The 22,245-nt window shown below is 41.5% G+C and overlaps 1 protein-coding gene across 5 annotated transcripts in view; it reads left to right on the forward strand.

Annotated features, from left to right (window-relative positions):
- Positions 1 to 1,757: 1,757 nt before the first annotated feature.
- Positions 1,758 to 22,245, forward strand: part of LOC115114668 (complement factor B-like) — a 32,257-nt gene continuing 11,769 nt past the window's right edge. For 2 of the 5 annotated variants that reach the window (XM_065013562.1, XM_065013563.1), the window contains exons 1-9: positions 1,758 to 1,927; positions 2,263 to 2,469; positions 7,682 to 7,867; positions 8,562 to 8,735; positions 8,850 to 8,942; positions 9,068 to 9,210; positions 9,615 to 9,747; positions 9,895 to 10,020; positions 12,579 to 12,674. In XM_065013562.1, the coding sequence (XP_064869634.1) occupies positions 1,870 to 1,927; positions 2,263 to 2,469; positions 7,682 to 7,867; positions 8,562 to 8,735; positions 8,850 to 8,942; positions 9,068 to 9,210; positions 9,615 to 9,747; positions 9,895 to 10,020; positions 12,579 to 12,674 (1,216 nt within the window). In that variant the 5' untranslated portion in view covers positions 1,758 to 1,869. The remainder of the gene's footprint in view (positions 1,928 to 2,262; positions 2,470 to 7,681; positions 7,868 to 8,561; positions 8,736 to 8,849; positions 8,943 to 9,067; positions 9,211 to 9,614; positions 9,748 to 9,894; positions 10,021 to 12,578; positions 12,675 to 22,245) is intronic. The other 3 variants (XM_065013559.1, XM_065013560.1, XM_065013561.1) reach the window with 3 other exon arrangements.

The raw sequence follows: 22,245 nt of genomic DNA on the forward strand, positions 1-22,245 counted from the left end.
CGTGGCATAAGACGGCTGAAATCATAGTCTGCGAGCCTTAACCCATCTTTCTCTGAGAGTACACGTTATTGTGCTGGAGGGCTGCTCACGAACACCTGAATGGTCTCATTGTGTATATATACAGTACATCCAAAAGGATTCTCACTTTTCTGTTTGAGGAGCCCTGAATATACATACATCCACGGCTCATGCCAGCTAGCAGTCTCTGCCAGAGTTCATACTCCGAAAAGGAGAAGCGGGGGTTTGATCAGTCTCTGGAGATCAAAGCATCTGGGTAGCAGTGCTGATCTTGGATCTGTTCATATAATCGTATTCATTAAGATCTGAAACTGATCCTGGATCAGCACTCTTTGAGATGCTTTGTGGATACAGCCCAGATGTAAAGACTGCTGTTTGGCTCTCTTTGAACTTTGTGAGATTTAAGAAGCTGTTCCTCAATCTGTATTTGAGGCCATCTGCCCTGTCAGACCTTCCGGGGGGACAGGAGGGAGGATCGATCTGCTTGCCAGTTGTTTTTGTTTGAGAGCGATAAAGTCCATCTTTTTCTCTTTTTGTATAAGATTATAAATGTTTGATGAATTCATGTACATATATTAAAACTGTATAGAAATAATCTTTAGCAATGTTTGACTTAAGAAAATGTCAAAATATTGGATTGATATTGATGCAGAGGTTTATTATATATGAGGACGAAGTACTTTTAAAATGAAGATACGAAGATGGCTTTAGTTTTAGTTTTTCTTCTGTAAATGACATCCCCAATTGTTACAGTATATCGGTAGGATTCAGTTAAACAATGAATCAAGTTTGGTTCCTTCTCATTTTCAATTTACAATTTTCTCTCCCGCTCCCTGTTTTTATTTGTTCTTGTATATATATTTAGGCTTTTGATCAATGATTTATCCCACTGCTGCCTAATATTGTGTTCTACCGGTTCAGTTGGAAACATGTATGATTTGTGCAATAAACAGAAGACTGTCCCTTGTTATTTTGACATTGGTTGTTTTTAATTTGTTCAGGCATCAGGCTCTGTTATCCAACAACTGAAGACACTTTTAAAAATATTATTTTAATGTATGATTTTAATGAGTTATATTTTTTCATTCTCCTGTCCTTGTTTATTACTTATTTTGTTTTATGATGTGAAGCACTTACTTATTTTGAAAAGCACCATATAAATAAAGTTAACTAGGAAGGAACTCAATTATTTAGAGTGAAACAGTGTAGAATTTCACACAAAAAATGCTTACATTACAAATGATTGTATAGTGGCCTAAGCCTGCCTGAGGTATGGGAACCGAACAAGTATGGATATATGATAGACGACCTGGCTTCCAGTAAGGTTTGTCTGTGTGCTTTAGCCATTTCTTCTAACTTCTGTTATTTGTTGAACAGTGGAGGAGTTGCCTAATGCACAAACTGATCTGGCTAGTGGGCTAGAGACTACCCACATACTTGCTCAAACAGAAATCCACACACCCTTCAGCAAACCACTGGCTCTTTCTTGTCAGCAAGATAAAGACACAAATTAAGAAAATATTTGAATCAATATCTTCTTCACTGATGAATACCTGGGAGACTATGTTGGCAAATAACTATGGGTCATTACCTTGTCTCAGAGCTCTCCTTTTACCGTAAAAGCAAATCCATGAGTGATGGGTCTGAGCCAATGTCAAGTTTATTGCTGTCTGTATGTTTAACAGTGGCCTAGTTAAACAGTGACCATATTATTGATATAACAGTGTTTGCTACCTTTTCGATTCTCAGCATACAACCTCAGGCTCTATATTTATGCCCACAAATAACGCACATTCCCAAATGCTCAACTCTAAACCTTGTCTCAACTACTGCAACTCTTAAGACACAGGGATGAGACCTGAAATTTTGACTTTGATATACTCCTTAATTCTCTGCATTGTCAGCACTGGTAAGTCCTTGGTATATGTTTGTATTTATGTTAGGCTGTCTTACTCCTTAAGGTGTTGAGCAATATAATCATACTTTGATAGAAAATAAAAGTATAGCAATACTGTGTATATGACTATTAGTAAAGGCAAGAGTGACATTTGTTTTTACCTGAACCCTGCTTTGCCTCAGACCTGTACAGAGCCATAGATACTTGTCTTTATGCTGTACCTATAATGTTATGTTCAAACTATATTGCAAACTTCTGCCAATTACTCAAGCACACACCCTCATGTCTCTCTCTCTCTCTCTCTCTCTCTCTCTCTCTCTCTCTCTCTCTCTCTCTCTCTCTCTCAGTAGTCTCGTCTGGAGTTTCTGTCTGCAGTACTGATGGCATGTCCATTCGAGGAGGGGAGTACAGTCTCTCAAATGGATCAAATGTGGGCAGTGAACTTTTGTACCACTGTCCTGATGGTTATTACCCTTACCCCAAACTTATGCACAGATGTCTGGGCCATAATCGCTGGTCCCCAAGCCCCAGTCGACGAGGCAGTGAGTGCAGGGGTGAGTATGGTGAATTGATGTTCAATTTGGAAAACTTAATTCTGTACTCAGATCTTTCTGCTGTTCAAGATAACACACAACGTAGCACCTCCACCCCTGAAAAGGTCCACCACCCTTGCCCAATCTGCCTTGTCATTCAAAGCAACAAAGAAATTGAATGGCCTTCCCTCCTCTCTGAAAGCGTGTAGTATCTTCCAAGCGTGTCTGAGGCAAAACATGATAAAGTCCAATCAGACATGCTCACATTGATTTAAACCTAAAAGGTCACTGACTGGTTTTTATGCAACAGAAGACACATTAAAATCAGACGACTCACTGGACAGACGTTTTACATTTTCAAATCAAATGTTTGTACCTCCATTAAGTATGTTATGCTCGGTTTACAAATGCAACAATGGTATGGTTAATTAAGACAGAAATAAAAGTAGGGAGGTTGGTCATGGAGGATGGTTGGGCGTGTACTGCGACTGTCTAGCAATCAAAAGATTGCATGTTCGAGTCTTGTTGGGGACAACTAACAATTTAGCTAATCCTTCCCCTAACCCAGGTTTTCCAAACTCGGTCCCGAGGACCTCAAGGGGTGCACATTCTATCATTAAGTTTTCATTGTTTTAATCAGCTGTGCAGTGCTAGGGCAAAAACCAAAATGTGCACCCCTTGGGGTCCCCAGGACCAAGTTTGGGGAATGCTGCCATAATGTAACGTTATATATCATACTATACAGAGGGAATAACATTTACGTACCAAATAAAGTTGATGATGTAGTTGTTACTGACAAGAAGCACATGGCTGAGCATTTCAATCACCACTTCATTAAGTCAGGATTTCTATTGGACTTAGCCATGCCTCCTTGCCCATCCAACATTTCCTCATCTCCCACCTCTTCTAATGTGACTAGCCCCGATGCTCCTCCCTCTTTTTCCCCTGCACCGCTACAAAGTTTCTCCCTGCAAGCGATCACTGAGTCCAAGGTGCTAAAGGAGCTCCTTAAACTTGACCCCAAAAAACATCTGGACTAGATGGTTTAGACCAGGGGTGTCAAACTCAAATACCCAGTGGGCCAAAATGTAAAACCTGAACAAAGTCACGGGCCAACATTGAACAAATTAACCTTTTAATATGGACCCAAACAAGTTTTGCTTTAACATTGAATATGGAACAAGCATCCCTTATTACCATACAATATATAATTTAATAGTGGAGACATGCAAAATCGAATTTCAAATGAAAAAACACATCAATGGCATTCATTTATTAAATAAATCAAATTTAAATAAAAATTGTATGCCTCTTTTCTATTTGCAGCCTTCTGATTTAAATACCAAAATAAACTTTTTCCACTGGCTAATAATTTTACAAATAAAATGATAATAAATCAATCAACCATTCAAGCCCATGCCTTGTAGCAAGAAAAAGTGCATAAAGAAAACGTTAATTATTGCACACTAGTCTAATCTGATGTGCCCAAGCCAGATACCTGGCATCTCTTCTTGGATGCTAGTTCATCAATGTCTGGGCTCAAGCTCTGAGCTGAAGAAATCCTCAGTATCGAGCGAAGATGTTCATCAGTCAGACGTCTCCTGTGAGTTGTTTTGGTCATCTTCATCGAGGAGAAAAGTTGCTCGCATAGATAAGTGCTGCCGAACATGGAGAGCATCTGAGCAGCTTGGGTGCGGAGCTGAGGCATTGTGTCAGGGATGAACCGTGGAAACTGTGCGGCGCCCACAGCGTTCAATCAGCTCCATTTGGATGTTGGTTGGTGCATTTTCCACATCAACTGCGAAGGGATTACTAAGCAGTTCAAACTTGCATTTCTGAACACAGCGGCGAGAACACTGAGTTTTTCAGCAAACTGTGCGCATGGGAACACGGCGGTAGAGATCTGCGCTTTTATGGATTGGCAGCAGGGAAAATGGCAAGGGTTTCCTTGCAGCATCTGATTCTCCCACAGGCACAGTTTAGTTTTGAAGGCCCTCACTGCAGCGTACATGTCTGTGATGATGCGCCCCCACCCCTGAAGCTGCAGGTTCAGCGCATCGAGATGGCTCGAGATGTCACAGAGAAAGGCCAGCTCACACAGGAACTTTTGCTCCCGGAGCTCTGCTGTATCCTTCCCTTTGGTTTCCAGGAATTGACATATTTCCTCACGCAGCTCGAAACATCTGTTCAGTACTTTTCCTCTGCTTAGCCATCTCACCTCTGTGTGATACGGCACGTCTGCGTATTCGAACCACACTCCTCCAGAAAAGATTTAAACTGGCGGTGATTTAGACCTTTGGCTCTTATAAAGTTAACTACCTGTGTTACTGTGGTCATAACATGTTCCATCTTTAGGGCTTTGGCACACAGTGCTTCCTGATGTATGATGCAGTGGTAAACAGTTAGCTCACCTGCACAGTTCTCTTCCCGCATCTTCTCCCGAACCATGCCCACCAGTCCACTCTTTTTACCGCACATCGCTGGCGCACCATCTGTCGTTAATCAAACGAGTTTATCCCACGGCAGCTTTATTTCAGTTACACATTTGGAAACCTCCTCAAAGATTTCCTTTCCTGTGGTTGTGCCATGCATTGATTTGAATCCTAATAGCTCCTCCGTAACACACAGATTTGAGTCCACTCCACGGATGAAGACTGACAGCTGAGCAGTATCAGATGCGTCGCAGCTCTCATCCACAGCGAGGGAGAACGCAACAAAATCTTTTCCCTTTTCCATCAGCTGGTCATACAGATTGGTGGCAAGATCACATGTGCGATCAGCTACTGTGTTCCTGCTCAGGCTCACGTTTGAAAATGCTTGTTTTTCTCTGGGCATACGAGGTCACAAACCTTCATCATGCACTTTTTCATGAACTCTCCCTCATTAAAGGGCCGGGCTGATTTTGCGATCTCTGCTGCCACTATATAACTAGCCTTTACAGCAGCCTCGCTTTGTGATGTGGCTTTTTTAAACATATTCTGTTGTGAAACCAAACTTCTTTTCATCTCCTCTACTTTCTGGCTCCTTTGAGTCATGTCCAGGTCCTTGTATTTATCATGGTGTTTCGTTTCATAGTGTCGTCTAATGTTGTACTCCTTACTTACAGCCACGTTGACTCCACAAACAAGACAAACAGGTTTGTCTTTTACATATGTAAACAGATATTCTGCCTCCCACTTGTCCAGAAAGCTCCTGTTTTCTGCCTTTCTTTTCGCCATTTTTGGGAAGGGTTAGCTCGCTGACAGTTGTAGCGTCTATGTTGCTATGACTACTGTCACAGAGGAGAGAGCGTTTCTGGGTCCTGTCCTGATTGGCGTGCGAAAACAGCAGAGCATTATGGGATTCGTAGTATTAGTGGTGAATGCGCTGTATAATACCGGCGGGCCAGCTCTACTAGTAATTTGGTATTGTCTCGCGGGCCAAATATAATTACCCCGCTGGCCAAATTTGGCCCACGGGCCAGAGTTTGACACCCATGGTTTAGACCCTTCCTTCTTTACGGTTGCTGCCCATATAATCGCCAATCCTATCTCTGACCTTTTTTAACCTGTCTTTCCTCTCTAGGGAGGTTTCCATTGCTTGGACGGCAGCCACGGTTCGTCCTTTATTTAAAGAGATAGATAAAGCTGATCGTAACTGTTATATGCCTATTTCTATTTTGCCCTGTTTATCAAAAGTGTTTTAAAAACAATTATCAACTGACTGAATTTCTTGATGCCTATAGTATTCTCTTTGGTATGCAATCTGGTTTCCCTTCAGGTTAAGGATGTGTCACTGCAACTTAAAGGTCCTCAATGATGTCACCATTGCCCTTGGTTCTAAGCAATGTTCTGCTGCTATTTTTATTGACTTGGCCAAAGCTTTTGATACGGTAGACCATTCCATTCTTGTGGGCCGGCTAAGGAGTATTGGTGTCTCTGAGGGGTCTTTGGCCTGGTTTGTTAACTACCTCTCTCAAAGAGTGCAGTGTATAAAGTCAGAACATCTGCTATCTCACATCAACAACATAGCTCAGGCAGTAGGAAGCTCTCTCATCCATTTATATGCAGATGCTAGTCTTATACTCAGCTGGCCCCTCCCCAGATTTTGTGTTAAATGCTCTACAACAAAGCTTTCTTGGTGTGCAACAAGCTTTCTCTGCCCTTAACCTTGTTCTGAACACCTCCAAAACAAAGGTAATGTGGTTTGGTAAGAGGACTGCCTCTCTCCCCACATTACTACCTCCTGAGGGTTTAGAGCTTGAGGTAGTCACCTCATACAAGTACTTGGGAGTATGGCTAGACGGTACACTGTCCTTCTCTCAGCACATATCAAAACTGCAGGCTAAAGTTAAATTTAGACTTGGTTTCATCTATCGTAATCACTCCTCTTTCACCCCAGGTACCAAACTAACCATGATTTAGAAGACCATCCTGCCCATGTTAGATTACGGAGACGTAATTTATAGATTGGCAGGTAAAGGTGCTCTCGTGCGGCTAGATGTTCTTTACCATTCGGCCGTCAGATTTGCCACCAATGCTCCTTATAGGACACATTGCTGCACTCTATACTCTTCTGTAAACTGGTCATCTCTGTAAGACCCACTGTTTGATGTCTATTTATAAAACCCTCTTAGGCCTCACTCCCCCCTATCTGAGATATCTACTGCAGCCCTCATCCTCCACAAACAACACCCGTTCTGCCAGTCACGTTCTGTTAAAGGTCCCCAAAGCGCACACATCCCTGGGTCGCTCCTCTTTTCAGTTAGTTGCTGCTAGCGACTGGAACGAGCTGCAACAAACACTCAAACTGGACAGTTTTATCTCAATCTCTTAATTCAAAGACTCAATCATGGACACTCTTACTGACAGTTGTGGCTGCCTTGCGTGATATATTGTTGTCTCTACCTTCTTGCCCTTTGTGCTGTTGTCTGTGCCCAATAATGTTTGGACCCTGTTTTTTGTTGCTGCCATGTTGTGTTGCTACCATACTGTGTTGTCATGTGTTGCTGCCATGCTGTTGTTGTTGTTGTCTTAGGTCTCTCTTTATGTAGTATTGTCTCTCTTGTCGTGATGTGTGTTTTGTCCTATATTTTTATTTATTTTATTTTTAATCCCAGCCCCCGTCCCCTTCAGGGGGCCTTTTGGTAGGCCATCATTGTAAACCAGAATTAGTTTTTAACTGACTTTCCTAGTTACATTTTTTTTAATTACGAATATTCACTAATATTCTCCCTCTATCTCGCTCCCAACAGTCATGACATGCCCTGATCCCAGTGAGCTGAGAAATGGTGAGGTGTCTCCTGTCCTATTGCAGTATGTTGTTGGGGCCCAGACCACTTATGAATGCCATGACGGTTACGCTTTCGCCGGCTCCGCCTCCAGAGTCTGCCAGAGTAATGGGAAGTGGAGTGGTGACACGCCTATCTGTGATCATGGCTGTAAGTGAAAATATCTCTTTGGTCCAACCTCTTACAAATCCCTTTACCAACCCCCAGAGATCCTGAAAGGCCCTGTGCAGTCAAAAACATTTTCCTGTCTTTTATGTATATTTCCACACTATTATGTTGGAATAACACTGTGAAATTGTGAAAATGATGATGATGCCCTTTTAATGTAATTGTTGATTGACAAAACCACCTGATATTTCTGCCTGTTTTGGTGGGATGGAGTTTTGGCCTTCCATGGTGACATCACCATGTGGTAAATTACTTAATAGACCAATAAGAAAGAGAGTTCCAAACCTCTCTGCCAATAACAACACATTTTTAGTTTCCCCCTCCCCACTCAGACCACTCCCAGACAGAAATTGCTCTTTGCTAAGAAGCTATTTTAGTTTAATTTTGACCATTTCAATTGAAAACAATCACAGTAAGGTACTTATTTCTTACAGAGAAATGTCTTTGTAATGAGATAAAAATGGCTGCATCGGGCCTTTACGGGTTGATTAGGTCATGAGGACTGGAAGACATAGGGGACGTCTGCATGTCACATGTAGAGTTGTCTGTGTTCCAAATGGCACAGAGCGTTAGTCTATTGGAATAATGTGTTTTCTAAAGGTAAAGTTTTTGTATGTAAAGGTAATTCCATTGTCCATTGTTTCCTTATCTTACTCCACCTTATCCCACACCCTAGCTGGACATTGCCGTGACCCTGGCGTTCCCCCGGGGGCCAAGCGCAATGGAAATATGCTTGATATAGGTGACCGGGTGACCTATGAATGTTCTTTAGGACTGATGCTGCTGGGATCGAAGGAGAGGATATGCCTGGAGGGTGGAGACTGGTCAGGAACTGAGCCTGTCTGTTACAGTGAGGAACCATAATCCCTCACATTGTCAATAAACCCATGTAACACATAATACACATATGCAGTTAGAAGCAGCTAAACTAGATACGTAGAGTTTGAACATTTACATTTTACAGGTAAAAACTACTACGACACCCCAGAGGAGGTGTCCAAGTACTTCTCTACATCCCTCGAGAATCGTCTGGCACTATCTGGCCTGGATGACAATAGTGAGTTGCCAAGACCCATATGTAGTGAACGATATTGTTCCTCTTTTTGTTTTGTTTTATACACCCCGTGCTACATTTGTTTTGCTTTTAAATCTGGACCATGCGAATTGAATATTGTCTTACAGCTGATGGGCAGCAAGTACAAAGGTCCATCCAGATGAGGCAGGGAGGCAAGCTCCACATCTACATTGCTCTGGATAATTCAGGGAGCATAACCAGAGATAATTTTACTGTGGCCAAAGACTGTGTTAAAGCCCTCATCAACCAGGTACGGTATTACTAGTATTAAGACAAACGGACAGCTCAGATCTGTTGTACAATCTTTACACTACATTTAGGGCCCTATTCAGACTTGAGGTAAGTTTACTTAACATGGATTTAAGTAATAAAATGTTGACTTGAGTCCATGTTTTATTGACTTAAGTCCATGTTAAGTCTACTTATCTCATGTCTGATTAGGGCCCTTAGTAATATATAATAATAATGCCATTTAGCAGATGCTTTTATCCAAAGCGACTTAGTCATGCGTGCAATACTTTTCTTTCAAGTAACACTATTGCAGTACAAATGGTCAGTTATGTGTTTTGATATCAAGAAACGTTTGTTTTGTTATGCTTTGGTTGTGTTTCTTTTCTCTCTCACACTTCCTCCTCTACATTTTTGACTGGGCAGATATCTTTTTTTGAAGTCACCCCGAGGTACGGAATTCTGACCTTTGCTTCTGAGGTCAATGAGATTGTTGATATCTTCTCTCCTTCCTCACACTCAGACATGGTTTTACAGAATTTAAATAATGTCACCCATGGTAAGAACACGGTTTTTATTATTTGACCATCACAATCTACAGTATGTAAATAAATGATGTATTATTGTTTTTTCTCTTTTGTGTCTGACTGGCAAACATGTTAGTGGCAATGCATAGTTCTCAGAGTAAGATTTCCTCCTTCAACAGGTAAATTAAATGGTACTGGAAGTAACCTCTCAAGAGTATTTAAAAAAATCCTTACAAAGATGGCTGTCTTTAAGGAACGAAATGAGCTTGAAGATACACAGCAGGCCATTATTATGTTTACAGATGGTAATGTTGTTGTGTGTGTGTATTTGGTTTTACTATCCTTGTGGGGAACGGAACATAAGTCCTCACAGTTAGTGGGGACATTTCCCGGTCCCCACAAGAAAAAATGATATTTCAGGCTTAGGTGTTAGGTTTAGGGTTACACTTAGGGTAAGTTGTTAGTTGTTTGGGGTTAGGTTTAGGGTTACACTTAGGGTAAGTTGTTAGTTGTTTGGGGTTAGGTTTAGGGTTACACTTAGGGTAAGTTGTTAGTTGTTTGGGGTTAGGTTTAGGGTTACACTTAGGGTAAGTTTTTTGGGGTTAGGTGTTAGGTTTAGGGTTACACTTAGGGTAAGTTGTTTGGGGTTAGGTTTAGGGTTACACTTAGGGTAAGTTGTTAGTTGTTTGGGGTTAGGTGTTAGGTTTAGGGTTACACTTAGGGTAAGTTGTTAGTTGTTTGGGGTTAGGTTTAGGGTTACACTTAGGGTAAGTTGTTTGGGGTTAGGTTTAGGGTTACACTTAGGGTAAGTTGTTAGTTGTTTGGGGTTAGGTTTATGGTTACGCTTAGGGTAAGTTGTTAGTTGTTTGGGGTTAGGTTTAGGGTTACACTTAGGGTAAGTTGTTTGGGGTTAGGTTTAGGGTTAGGTTTTTTATTTATTTTTGAATTTTGAATTTTACCTTTATTTTACTAGGCAAGTCAGTTAAGAACAAATTCTTATTTTCAATGACGGCCTAGGAACAGTGGGTTAACTGCCTGTTCAGGGGCAGAACAACAGATTTTGTACCTTGTTAGCTCGGGATTTGAACTTGCAACCTTTCGGTTACTAGTCCAATGCTCTAACCACAAGGCTAGAGCAAGGTGTTTAGGTTTAGGGTTACACTTAGGGTAAGTTGTTTGGGGTTAGGTTTAGGGTTACACTTAGGGTAAGTTGTTAGTTGTTTGGGGTTAGGTTTAGGGTTACACTTAGGGTAAGTTGTTAGTTGTTTGGGGTTAGGTTTAGGGTTACACTTAGGGTAAGTTAATTGTTTGGGGTTAGGTTTAGGGTTAAGGAAAATAGGATTTTGAATGGGGCTCAATTGATTGGTCCCCACAAGGAAAGTAAAACAAATGTGTGTGTGTGTACAGGTGTGTGTGTACAGGTGTGTGTGTGTGTGTGTATGTGTGTGTGTGTGTGTGTGTGTGTGTGTGTGTGTGTGTGTGTGTGTGTGTGTGTGTGTGTGTGTGTGTGTGTGTGTGTGTGTGTGTGTGTGTGTGTGTGTGTGCGCGCGCACTGTACCAGTCAAAAATTTGGACACACCTACTCATTCAAGACTTTTTATTATTTTCTACATCGTAGAATTATAGTGAGGACATCAAAACTATGAAATAACACATATGGAATCATGTAGTAACCAAACAAGTGTTAACCAAATCAAAATATATTTTATATTTCAGATTCTTCAAAGTAGCCACCCTTTGCCTTAATGACAGCTTTGCACACTCTTGGCCTTCTTTCAACCAGCTTCATGATGTAGCCACTGGAATGCATTTTTATTAACAGGTGTCCCTTGTTAAAAGTTAATTTGTGGAAGTTATTTCCTTGTTAATGTGTTTGAGCCAATCAGTTGTGTTGTGACAAGGTAAGGGTGGTATACAGAAGATAGCCCTATTTGGTAAAATACCAAGTCCATATTATGGCAAGAACAGCTCAAATAAGCAAGAGAAACAAGAGTCCATCATTACTTTAAGACATGGTCAGTCAATACGGAACATTTCAAGAACTTTGAAAGTTTCTTCAAGTGCAGTCGCAAAAACCGTCAAACGCTATGATGAAACTGGCTCTCATGAGGATCGCCACAGGAAAAGAAGACCCAGAGTTACCTCTGCTGCGGAGGATAAGTTCATTAGGGTTTCCAGCCTCAGAAATTGCAGCCCAAATAAATACTTCACAGAGTTTAAGTAACATCAACTGTTCAGAGGATACTGTGTGAATCAGGCCTCCATGCTCGAATTGCTGCAAAGAAACCACTACTAAAGGACACCATTAAGAAGAGACTTCTTATCATTTGTTTTTTCAACAATGACCCAACACACCTCCAGGTGTAATTGATGTAAGGGGTATTTGACCAAGAAGGAGAGTGATAGAGTGCTATATCAGATGACTTGGCCTCCAATCACCCGACCTCAACCCAATTGAGATTGTTTGGGATGAGTTGGACCGCAGAGTGAAGGAAAATAAACCAACAAGTGCTCAGCATATGTGGGAACTCCTTCAAGACTGTTGGAAAAGCATTCCAGGTGAAGCTGGTTGAGAGAATGCCAAGAGTGTGCAAATCTGCTATCAAGGCAAAGGGTGGCTGCTTTGAAGAATCTCAAATATAAAATATATTTTGATATAACACTTTATGATTTCTGCATAATTCCATATGTGTTTTATAGTTTTGATGTCTTCACTATTAATTGACAATGTAGAAAAGGGTAAAAATAAAGAAAAACCCTTGAATAAGTAGGTGTGTCCACATTTTTGACTGGTACTGCATGTGTGAATGTATAATACAATTCAAGGTAGATTTAATGTATTTAATCCTCGCCATTCCTGCAGGAAAGACTAACATGGGGGGAAGTGCAGAGCCCACTGTTATCAGGATTAGGAACCTGATGGAAGGAATACATGGCAAAGACTGGCAGAAATATCTGGGTAAGATTAACTGCTGAACACTCTTGTTATAAATGTGCTCTATTCACCTTATGTAGGCCCGCCCACTTGACCCAGTTCTTGATCGAACGATTTTGTCTTTCAAACAAGCAAAGCCAAACAAGCAAAACCATTGTTACGGTGCCTTCAGAAAGTATTCACACCGCTTGACTTTTTCCACATTTTGTTGTTGTTACAAAGTTGGATTATCTATGGATTGAATTGTCATTTTTTGGTCAACAATCTACACAAAATACTCTTGTCATGAAAAATAATAAGAGTGTATCTTGATTAGATAAGTATACAACACCCTGACTCAATACATATTAGAATCACCTTTGGCAGCAATTACAGCTATGAGACTTTCTGGGTCAATCTTTCCACACCTGGATTGTGCAAAATTAACCCATTATTCTTTTAAAAATTCTTCAAGCTCTGTCAAATTGGTTGTTGTTCATTGCTAGACAACTATTTTCAGGTCTTGCCATAGATTTTCAAGCAGATTTAAGTCAAAACTGTAACTCGACCAAAACTAACTCAAACATTCACTGTCTTCTTGGTAAGCAACTCCAGTGTAGATGTGGTCTTGGGCTTTAGGCTATTGGCCTGCTGAAAGCTGAATTCATCTCCCAGTGTCTGCTGGAAAGCGGACGGAACCCGATTTTCCTCTAGAATTCTTCCAGCGTTTAGCGCCATATATATATTTTTAATCCTGAAAAACACCTCAGTCCTTAATGATTGCAAGCATACCCATCACATGATGCAGCCACCACTATGCTTGAAAATATGGAGAGTGCTACTCAGTAATGTGTTGTATTGGATTTTCCCTAAACATAACACTTTGCTTTCAGGACAGAAAGTTAATTGCTTTGCCACATTATTTGCACTATTACTTTAATGCCTTGTTGCAAACAGGATGCATGTTTTGGAATATTTTTTAACCTGCACAGGCTTCCTTTTCACTCTGTTAGATTAGTGTTGTGGAGTAACTACAATGTTGTTAATCCATCCTCAATTTTCTCCTATCACAGCCATTAAACTCTCTAACTCCCATGGTGAAATCCCTAAGCAATTTACTGCCTCTCCAGCAACTGAATTAGGAAGGACACCTTTTGTCTTTGTAGTGACTGGGTGTATTTATACATCATCCAAAGTGAAATGACTAACTTCACCGTGCTTTAAGGTCGATGTCCGCGCCCCCGCAGAAATCTAATTAGCACAATAAAAAAATCCCCATAAAAATCTGTCAGTTTAAGATAGTTATCTGCATTGCATGCGTCTCAATCCACCGCATCCACCTATGTCACACCTATGTCTGCTGTGAAAGGTGACCGAGAAAGAGGGTGTTTGTCAGACTGAGTCATCCCAAAAATCGGTGTTCTCACAAAATCTGTATCGTGACCCCTCTCTCACGAACACGATGATGTTCTCCGTGTTCGCCTACGACCACCACAAGCTACTCGTCTGAAGTCGGTACAGCCGATTTGCTAACTTCTGTCTGTATTGTAATGTGAGCAAAGTTGAGACTCACGAACGTCTTGGTTGTTTTGCTCTAAGACACCCACAGGCCTCACAAGGCTTGTCTTAAAGTCCCCTGGTACCAGTTGAATGGAAGTACAGTGCCTTCGGAAAGTATTCAGACACCTTGATTTTTTCCATATTGTGTTACAGCCTTATTCTTAAATTAAATATTTTTTTTCAGCAGTCTACAATACCCCATAATGACAAAGCGAAAACAGGTTTTTAGATTTTTTTGAAAATGTATTAAAAAAAAAAAAAAAACCTTTACATAAGTATTCAGACCCTTTGCTATGAGACTCAAAATTAAGCTCAGGTGCATCCTGTTTCCATTGATCATCATTGACTGGTGTCAACCTGTGTTATATTCAATTGATTAGACATTATTTGGAAAGGCACACACCTGTCTATAAATCAAATCAAATGTATTTGTCACATACACATGGTTAGCAGATGTTAATGTGAGTGTAGCGAAATGCTTGTGCTTCTAGTTCCGACAATGCAGTAATAACCAATGAGTAATCTAACTAACAATTCCAAAACTGCTACCTTATACACACAAGTGTAAAGGGATAAAGAATAAAGAATATGTACATAAAGATATATGAATGGGTGATGGTACAGAGCGGCATAGGCAAGATGCAGTAGATGGTATCGAGTACAGTATATACATATGAGATGACTAATGTAGAGTATGTAAACAAAGTGGCATATTTTAAAGTGGCTAGTGATACATGTATTTACATAAAGATGCAGTAGATGATATAGAGTACAGTATATACGTATACATATGAGATGAATAATGTAGGGTATGTAAACATTATATTAAGTAGCATTGTTTAAAGTGGCTAGTGATATATTTTACATCAATTCCCATTATTAAAGTGGCTGGAGTTGAGTCAGTGTGTTGGCAGCAGCCACTCAATGTTAGCGGTGGCTGTTTAACAGTCTGATGGCCTTGAGATAGAAGCTGTTTTTCAGTCTCTCGGTCCCCGCTTTGATGCACCTGTACTGACCTCGCCTTCTGGATGATAGCGGGGTGAACAGGCAGTGGCTCGTGTGGTTGTTGTCCTTGATGATCTTTATGGCCTTCCTGTGACATCGGGTTGTGTAGGTGTCCTGGAGGGCAGGTAGTTTGCCCCCGGTGATGCGTTGTGCAGACCTCACTACCCTCTGGAGAGCCTTACGGTTGTGGGCGGAGCAGTTGCCGTACCAGGCGGTGATACAGCCCGACAGGATGCTCTCGATTGTGCATCTGTAGAAGTTTGTGAGTGCTTTTGGTGACAAGACGAATTTCTTCAGCCTCCTGAGGTTGAAGAGGCGCTGCTGCGCCTTCTTCACGATGCTGTCTGTGTGGGTGGACCAATTCAGTTTGTCTGTGATGTGTACGCCGAGGAACATAAAACTTACTACCCTCTCCACTACTGTCCCATCGATGTGGATAGGGGGGTGTTCCCTCTGCTGTTTCCTGAAGTCCACAATCATCTCCTTAGTTTTGTTGACATTGAGTGTGAGGTTATTTTGCTGACACCACACTCCGAGGGCCCTCACCTCCTCCCTGTAAGCCGTCTCGTCGTTGTTGGTAATCAAGCCTACCACTGTTGTGTCGTCCGCAAACTTGATGATTGAGTTGGAGGCGTGCGTGGCCACGCAGTCGTGGGTGAACAGGGAGTACAGGAGAGGGCTCAGAACGCACCCTTGTGGGGCCCCAGTGTTGAGCATCAGTGAGGTGGAGATGTTGTTACCTACCCTCACCACCAGGGGGCGGCCCATCAGGAAGTCCACTACCCAGTTGCACAGGGCGGGGTCGAGACCCAGGGTCTCGAGCTTGATGACGAGTTTGGAGGGTACTATGGTGTTAAATGCTGAGCTGTAGTCGATGAACAGCATTCTCACATAGGTATTCCTCTTGTCCAGATGGGTTAGGGCAGTGTGCAGTGTGGTTGAGATTGCATCGTCTGTGGACCTATTTGGGCGGTAAGCAAATTTGAGTGGGTCTAGGGTGTCAGGTAGGGTGGAGGTGATATGGTCCTTGACTAGTCTCTCAAGCACTTCATGATGACGGAAGTGAGTGCTACGGGGCGGTAGTCGTTTAGCTCAGTTACCTTAGCTTTCTTGGGAACAGGAACAATGGTGGCCCTCTTGAAGCATGTGGGAACAGCAGACTGGGATAAGGATTGATTGAAAATGTCCGTAAACACACCAGCCAGCTGGTCTGCGCATGCTCTGAGGGCGCGGCTGGGGATGCCATCTGGGCCTGCAGCCTTGCGAGGGTTAACACGTTTAAATGTTTTACTCACCTCGGCTGCAGTGAAGGAGAGTCTGCATGTTTTGGTTGTGGGCCATGTCAGTGGCACTGTATTGTCCTCAAAGCGGGCAAAAAAGTTATTTAGTCTGCCTGGGAGCAAGACATCCTGGTCCGTGACTGGGCTGGTTTTCTTTTTGTAATCCATGATTGACTGTAGACCCTGCCACATACCTCTTGTGTCTGAGCCATTGAATTGTGATTCTACTTTGTCTCAATACTGACGCTTAGCTTGTTTGATTGCCTTGCGGAGGGAATAGCTACACTGTTTGTATTTGGTCATGTGTCCGGTCACCTTGCCCTGATTAAAAGCAGTGGTTCGCGCTTTCAGTTTCACGCGAATGCTGCCATCAATCCACGGTTTCTGGTTTGGGAATGTTTTAATCGTTGCTATGGGAACGACATCTTCAACGCACGTTCTAATGAACTCGCTCACCGAATCAGCGTATTCGTCAATGTTGTTGTTTGACGCAATACGAAACATATCCCAGTCCACGTGATGGAAGCAGTCTTGGAGCGTGGAAGTCTTGGAGCGTGGAATCAGATTGGTCGGACCAGCGTTAAACAGACCTGAACAAATCCTCATCGCGGGAGCTTCTTATTTTAGCTTCTGTCTGTAGGCAGGAAGCAACAAAATGGAGTCGTGGTCAGCTTTTCCGAAAGGACGGCGGGGGAGGGCCTTATATGCGTCGCGGAAGTTAGAATAGCAATGATCCAAGGTTTTACCAGCCCTGGTTGCGCAATCGATATGCTGATACAATTTAGGGAGTCTTGTTTTCAGATTAGCCTTGTTAAAATCCCCAGCTGGGATCCATTCCTGAGTGAAAGGCAGAACACAGGATCCGCTTCGCGAAAGTCATATTCTTGGTCGTACTGATGGTGAGTTGACGTTGCTCTTATATTCAGTAGTTCTTCCCGACTGTATGTAATGAAACCTAAGATGACCTGGGGTACCAATGTAAGAAATAACACATAAAAAAAACAAAAAAACTGCATAGTTTCCTAGGAACGCGAAGCGAGGCGGCCATCAAGTATAAGTGAAAGTCACCCAGTAAAATACTACTTGAGTAAAAGTTAAGTATTAAAAAATATATATATGCTGAAGTATCAAATGTAATTGCTAAAATATACTTAAGTATCTAAATAATTTCAAATAACTTAAATTAAGCAAATCAGACAGCACGTTTTCTTGTTTTTTTTTTACATTTACAGATAATCAGGGGCACACCAACACTCAGACATGATTTACAAACAAAACATTTGTGTTTAGTGTGTCTGCTAGATCAGAGGCAGTAGGGTTGACCATGGATTTTCTCTTTAAGAGACCATTTTCCTGTTCACCTAAGCATTCAAAATGTAATGTGTACTTTTGTGTGTCAGGGAAGATGTATGGAGTAAAAAGTACATTATTTTCTTTAGTAATGTAGTGGAGTAAATGTGAAAGTTGTCAGAAATATAAATAGTAAAGTAAAATACAGATACCCCCCAAAAAACTACTTAAGTAGTACTTTAAAGTATTTTACTTAAAACCTCTTACAGCTTACTGCTTTGTGCAATTTCCGCCTGAAGACATACCCAAATCTAACAGCCTGTAGCTCAGGCACAGAACCAAGGATATGCATGTTCTTGGTACCATTTGAAAGAAAACACTCTAAAGTTTGTGTAAATGTGAATTGAATATGTAGGAGAATATAACACAATAGATCTGGTTTAGATAAAACAATGAAAAAAAACATGTTTTTTATTTTTATTTTTGTATCATCATCTTTAAAATGAACAAGATAAAACAAACATTCAGATAGGATGATGGGGACAATTTCAGTGAATAATATAAGAGGGCAGCAGTACTTGTGCAAAGTGTCAGAATGATTACTTCCAATATGAGTGTGCTACATGACATTTATCATGAAGTCACCCAGGTGTCCCATACAAGTAGCCCAAATGTACGCAAGTGGCCAAATTGGTGAAGGTATACATTTGGAAACAAATAACTATATACAAAATACCCAAATGGTATTCTAACACCCCTCCCCCCAAAAAAAGGGGGGAAAAATGGAGAAGAAAAAAAATGGGTAAAAAAAATGATTGATTCAAAAATATATGAAAAATATATATATATACATTTACAAAATAACATGGCTAACTATTTACACACTTTCAATATTTGGAAGACCCTCAGTCCTCTATCAAATCAAATCAATTTATATAGCCCCAGCCTAAAACCCCAAACAGCAAGCAATGCAGGTGTAGAAGCACGGTGGCTAGGAAAAACTCCCTAGAAAAGCAAAAACCTAGGAAGAAACCTAGAGATGAACCAGGCTATGAGGAGTGGCCAGTCCTCTTCTGGCTGTGCCAGGTGGAGATCACAGTAGCTGTAGAGGATGCAACAGGACAGCACCTCAAGAGTAAAAATGAACAGTTTAGGGTTCCATAGCCGCAGCCAGAACAGTTGAAACTGGAACAGCAGCAAGGCCAGGTGGACTGGGGACAGCAAGGAGTCATCATGCCAGGTAGTCCTGACGCATGGTCCTAGGGCTCAGGTCCTCCGAGAGAGAGAAAGAGAGAATTAGAGAGAGCATTCTTAAATTCACACAGGACACCGGATAAGACAGAAGAAGTACTCCAGATATAACAAACTGACCCTAACCCCCCTGACACATAAACTACTGCAGCATAAATACTGGAGGCAGGAGGGGTCAGGAGACACTGTGGCCCCATCCGATGAGACCCCCGGACAGGGCCAAACAGAAAGGATATAACCCCACCCACTTTGCCAAAGTTCTACATAATATTGTGCTGCTGATGCCAGGTGCCATTGCAGTCTCTTTGTGCTGTAAAGCAGAGGGTCACCAAGCATGTGGCGCAGGTGATGGGGGACTTAATTTTGCAAAGAACACAGCGACGCCTCCATGCTGTGCCCTTTTGGCCCTGAGGCACATCCATGCCTGCAGAAATACATTTGGGCAGATGAACACCACTTGTGGCAGGAGCTGGATGAACCAGCTTCAGTGGGGGATGGAAACCTTGGCCCTGGGGGCTGCCATTCGGAGTCACTGTCACTGTGAAAGAAAATCTTCAGTTAGAATAGTTTCACATATGAGCCCTGGTATAATAGGTATAACAACAGGTATAATAAACATATATATATATATAGAGAGTACAGGGAACATAAGGTTGAATATATTATTATGACCTGCTAGATCTACTGTCTCTTTTATATTATGACATTTCAGCTAGATCTACTGTCTCTATTATATTATGACAGACCAGCTAGATCTACTGTCTTTATTATATTACAACAGACCAGCTGTATCTACTGTCTCCATTTCACTTTGGCCATTGTTGTGGGCCTGCCCTCCCCTCAACAGCCTCAAATAGGCTATTTCATGTGTGTTGGGGTGGGGCGGCAGACACACGCATCTCACATTTCATGACATTACATGTTTATATATTGCTTCTAAAATTTAAAAAAAATCACAAATAATATTTTATATTATTAATTTCAAACAAGGGCATTAGCATAATAAGAACTTACCAGTCCAAAACGATGTCCTCTCCCGTTCAAAAAATATTCCTCCACAATCGCTAAATGAATCGATCTACAACAATCTCTGTCTCACTTTCCCAATCAATTTATTCTAAAATTGTGTGTACAGTGCCTTGCGAAAGTATTCGGCCCCCTTGAACTTTGCGACCTTTTGCCACATTTCAGGCTTCAAACATAAAGATATAAAACTGTATTTTTTTGTGAATAATCAACAAGTGGGACACAATCATGAAGTGGAACGACATTTATTGGATATTTCAAACTTTTTTAACAAATCAAAAACTGAAAAATTGGGCGTGCAAAATTATTCAGCCCCCTTAAGTTAATACTTTGTAGCGCCACCTTTTGCTGCGATTACAGCTGTAAGTCGCTTGGGGTATGTCTCTATCAGTTTTGCACATCGAGAGACTGACATTTTTTCCCATTCCTCCTTGCAAAACAGCTCGAGCTCAGTGAGGTTGGATGGAGAGCATTTGTGAACAGCAGTTTTCAGTTCTTTCCACAGATTCTCGATTGGATTCAGGTCTGGACTTTGACTTGGCCATTCTAACACCTGGATATGTTTATTTTTGAACCATTCCATTGTAGATTTTGCTTTATGTTTTGGATCATTGTCTTGTTGGAAGACAAATCTCCGTCCCAGTCTCAGGTCTTTTGCAGACTCCATCAGGTTTTCTTCCAGAATGGTCCTGTATTTGGCTCCATCCATCTTCCCATCAATTGTAACCATCTTCCCTGTCCCTGCTGAAGAAAAGCAGGCCCAAACCATGATGCTGCCACCACCATGTTTGACAGTGGGGATGGTGTGTTCAGGGTGATGAGCTGTGTTGCTTTTACGCCAAACATAACGTTTTGCATTGTTGCCAAAAAGTTCAATTTTGGTTTCATCTGACCAGAGCACCTTCTTCCACATGTTTGGTGTGTCTCCCAGGTGGCTTGTGGCAAACTTTAAACAACACTTTTGATGGATATCTTTAAGAAATGGCTTTCTTCTTGCCACTCTTCCATAAAGGCCAGATTTGTGCAATATACGACTGATTGTTGTCCTATGGACAGAGTCTCCCACCTCAGCTGTAGATCTCTGCAGTTCATCCAGAGTGATCATGGGCCTCTTGGCTGCATCTCTGATCAGTCTTCTCCTTGTATGAGCTGAAAGTTTAGAGGGACGGCCAGGTCTTGGTAGATTTGCAGTGGTCTGATACTCCTTCCATTTCAATATTATCGCTTGCACAGTGCTCCTTGGGATGTTTAAAGCTTGGGAAATCTTTTTGTATCCAAATCCGGCTTTAAACTTCTTCACAACAGTATCTCGGACCTGCCTGGTGTGTTCCTTGTTCTTCATGATGCTCTCTGCACTTTTAACGGACCTCTGAGACTATCACAGTGCAGGTGCATTTATATGGAGACTTGATTACACACAGGTGGATTGTATTTATCATCATTAGTCATTTAGGTCAACATTGGATCATTCAGAGATCCTCACTGAACTTCTGGAGAGAGTTTGCTGCACTGAAAGTAAAGGGTCTGAATAATTTTGCACGCCCAATTTTTCAGTTTTTGATTTGTTAAAAAAGTTTGAAATATCTAATAAATGTCGTTCCACTTCATGATTGTGTCCCACTTGTTGTTGATTCTTCACAAAAAAATACAGTTTTATATCTTTATGTTTGAAGCCTGAAATGTGGCAAAAGGTTGCAAAGTTCAAGGGGGCCGAATACTTTCGCAAGGCACTGTACATCTGTATATCTAGACTTAGATTTAGCTTTCCCTGACTTAGTCGCCATACTGATTGATATATAAACAGCTGAATCTGCGCGTTTACCAAACAATGCAGTGCGTAATATGTGTTTCTCCTTCCGGTATGAAACTTCAATAGCAAATGACTCTCTTTACGCTGGAGCTTACTACATGGGTTGGTCTTGCAACACATAAACATGACCTATTGCCGTTTACCTCAGCTCACTGGCTATCTACCCAGGTAGATTTCAAGACAATCAGTGGTCATTGGGTTAAAAGACAGTCAATAAACGAAACAGTGGTCAAATCATTGGTGCACAATGATGTCATGACTTGTTGTCTTCAAATCGGTTTCTTTCAGTCAATACATCCCGGGAAATGGCCCATCATGTTTGATTGTGTTACAAACAAACCAGTTGATTGCAGTGAAACCAAACATGACTGGAAAAGTCACGTTCTGTATGGGT

This window comes from Oncorhynchus nerka, linkage group LG9b, assembly GCF_034236695.1.
Source record: "Oncorhynchus nerka isolate Pitt River linkage group LG9b, Oner_Uvic_2.0, whole genome shotgun sequence".
NCBI lineage: Eukaryota > Metazoa > Chordata > Actinopteri > Salmoniformes > Salmonidae > Oncorhynchus > Oncorhynchus nerka.